The 2,789-nt window shown below is 49.0% G+C and overlaps 1 protein-coding gene across 1 annotated transcript; it reads right to left on the bottom strand.

Moving 5' to 3' along the window:
• Positions 1-834: 834 nt before the first annotated feature.
• LOC144130050 (uncharacterized) lies at positions 835-2,368 on the bottom strand. Its single transcript, XM_077664080.1, has one exon. The coding sequence runs from the start codon at positions 2,366-2,368 to the stop codon at positions 1,307-1,309; it is 1,062 nt and encodes a 353-aa protein (XP_077520206.1). The 3' UTR covers positions 835-1,306.
• Positions 2,369-2,789: the final 421 nt, after the last annotated feature.

The raw sequence follows: 2,789 nt of genomic DNA, 5'->3' as shown, positions 1-2,789 counted from the left end.
ACTCTATATTGACGGCGAAAGTTGCAGTTGGTGGGTGAATTTCATTAGTGAACACAGATGAAAAGGCGTTATTAAAAATGTCAGCGCACTCAATGTCATCAGCTTCCTCTCCAGACTCTTTAGTTAGAGTGATGGTATGTGCCGGGTGCTCACTTATGACCTGCCAAAACTTTCTGGGATTGGAAGTCAACAATTTGGGGAGGTCGTTGTGAAGGAAAGAGTATTTTGCGTAGCGAATTTCTGATAGGTAGGTGCGTTCGGCTGTATAGTATTTTTCCCATGCGCACTCGTCGTATTGCTTTAATTTTGCCGCACGGAAAAGGCGCTTCTTTTTATTGTCTAGTCTTTTTATCGTTTTGGTATACCATGGTTTCTGGCGGTCCGAGTGGAAGCTTATTTTGGGGATGTATCTATCGGTTAGTTCGCTAACCTTTTTCTTAAAACGGGACCAATTGTCATTTACTGAATTATCGTGAAAAGATGCTTCAAATGTTGTGAGATATTGGTTTAATTCAAGACTAAAGGCTTCATAGTTTCCTTTGTCGTAGAGGCGAATAGTTTTGTTTTGATTCTGGCGTCGTGATGGGTGGAACTCAAATGTGGCGTGGATTACTTTATGGTCGCTGATTTCGCGTAGATAAGTGATAGATGAGAGGGCTTCCGGGTGGGTAGTCAGGATTAGATCTAGGATGTTTGCACCGCGGGTCGGTTCAGATACCACTTGAGTTAAGTTGAAGTTTAGGCAGACCTCGATAAAATCATTCGCTTCCCTGTTGCCGACAGCTGTCTGTGTCTGCCAGTTGATTTCTGGAAAATTGAAGTCTCCTAAAAGAATGATATGCGCTTTTGGGTATTTCCTCGTTAATTGGCTGATCACGTCGTTAAGAATTCGAGAGAAATCGGAGTTGGTATTTGGCGCTCTATAACAAACGCCCAGCAGTACGGTTTGGGGCTCAGCGCGACAAAGTAGCCATACTATCTCAAGGTCTGATGGAATATTAATAACTGTACACGAGAACTGATTGCTAACTGCGATGAAAACGCCTCCACCTCGAGCGGATGTGCGATCTTTGCGAAGAAGGTTAAAATTCGGTAAGTCAGCAAGAACTTCAGTATCGGTGATGCCATTAGTGAGCCATGTTTCGGTAAGTATCAGCAAGTTACTAGCAGATGAACACACAAGATTGGAGATGATTTCACGTTTCGGAAGAAAACTACGTATGTTTGTGAAAATCGCCGAAAAGGAAAGATTAGGCTGGGGGGTGGTAGGTACATGAGCGGCTGGGGGCTGGCGGCGCAGCAACCGCTATGGTATCTCTTTTACAGATTGCCATGGTTCGTCGAAGACATATCGTCGGGAACCGATGAACAGGGTTTTGTATCGCAAAGAAAAACGGTTAGTCTTGCTTTTGGCAAATGTAACTAGATGTTTGCGCACATTGCGAACGCGGCGTGAAAAATCTTCACCGACGGAGTAGTCAGTGTTCTTGAATTTGCGGCCATTAGCTAGAATTTCGTCCTTCGTTTTGAAAAGTGCGAATTTGGCAATTAACGGGCGGCAGCGATCAGGTTCGTGGCGCCCAAGACGGTGAGTGCGGTCTATTGTTTTGGGGTCGAGGGTGATGTCCAAAAATTCGGAGCAGTGGCGAATTAGTAGCTTTTCAGAGTCGGCCCACGTTTCAGATGGGTCAGGGTCCGGAATGTTGTAGAATATGAGGTTGTTTCTTCGTGATTGGTTTCCTGCTTCGTCTATGCGATCCTCGACATCACAGAGCTGGCGAGTTGCCTGGGTGGTGTGAGTGCTTAGGCCTTCTATCTCTGTGCGTAGTGACTGTATGGTTTGGTAATGACCTTCAAGAGCGCTGATGCGCCTGCTTAGATCAGAAATAAGGTTGTCTGTTGCTAGTAACTGGTTTTTGAGGTCTGTAACTTCCGCGATTAATGTCGACTGACCGGCGGACAATTTTTTAAGTTCCGTAACTACAGTTTCGAGTGAGGCAGGGCCGGGGTTAGTCTCTATGTCGCCGGACAACAAAAGCAAGGAAATAATGACATCAGAACACTCAGTGACAATGGCAAGGCAGCATTGCGGGCTCGGCAGCTGTATCAAAAAGTAATCACTAGATTTCTTAGCGTAAAGACAACATGGCTTACTAACCTGCATGGCGAAGCAGAACGGGTTAAGCGACCGCATCGTGGCACAGCCACCGAGCCCACAAAGCGACGCCGGTGGCCGAAGCTGCTTAAAAGCTGGAGCGGGAGAGGATGTTGATGGCGATGGTGTTTCCAACTGTCTGTCGAGGGTGCAGTGCACTGGTGAGGTCAGCGCACGATCGGGCGAAGCGGTGATGGCGCAAGGCTGGCACATATCGGTTCGGTTGAGAGCGGGCGTCCATTCCGGCGAGATGTCCGGTGGACAGGCAGCAAGAGGGGCGGGTAAAAGCGTGGTAATCCAGAGGGGAGCGATCACCTGCATGGCGAGGCAGAACGGGGTAAGCGACCGCATCGTGGCACAGCCACCGAGCCCACAAAGCGACGCCGGTGGCCGAAGCTGCTTAAAAGCTGGAGCGGGAGAGGATGTTGATGGCGATGGTGTTTCCAACTGTCTGTCGAGGGTGCAGTGCACTGGTGAGGTCAGCGCACGATCGGGCGAAGCGGTGATGGCGCAAGGCTGGCACATATCGGTTCGGTTCAGAGCGGGCGTCCATTAAGGCGAGATGTCCGGTGGACAGGCAGCAAGAGGGGCGGGTAAAAGCGTGGTAATCCAGAGGGGAGCGATCACCTGCATG

This window comes from Amblyomma americanum, chromosome 4, assembly GCF_052857255.1.
Source record: "Amblyomma americanum isolate KBUSLIRL-KWMA chromosome 4, ASM5285725v1, whole genome shotgun sequence".
NCBI classification, from domain to species: domain Eukaryota; kingdom Metazoa; phylum Arthropoda; class Arachnida; order Ixodida; family Ixodidae; genus Amblyomma; species Amblyomma americanum.
This window is presented reverse-complemented; position numbering and strand designations above follow the sequence as displayed.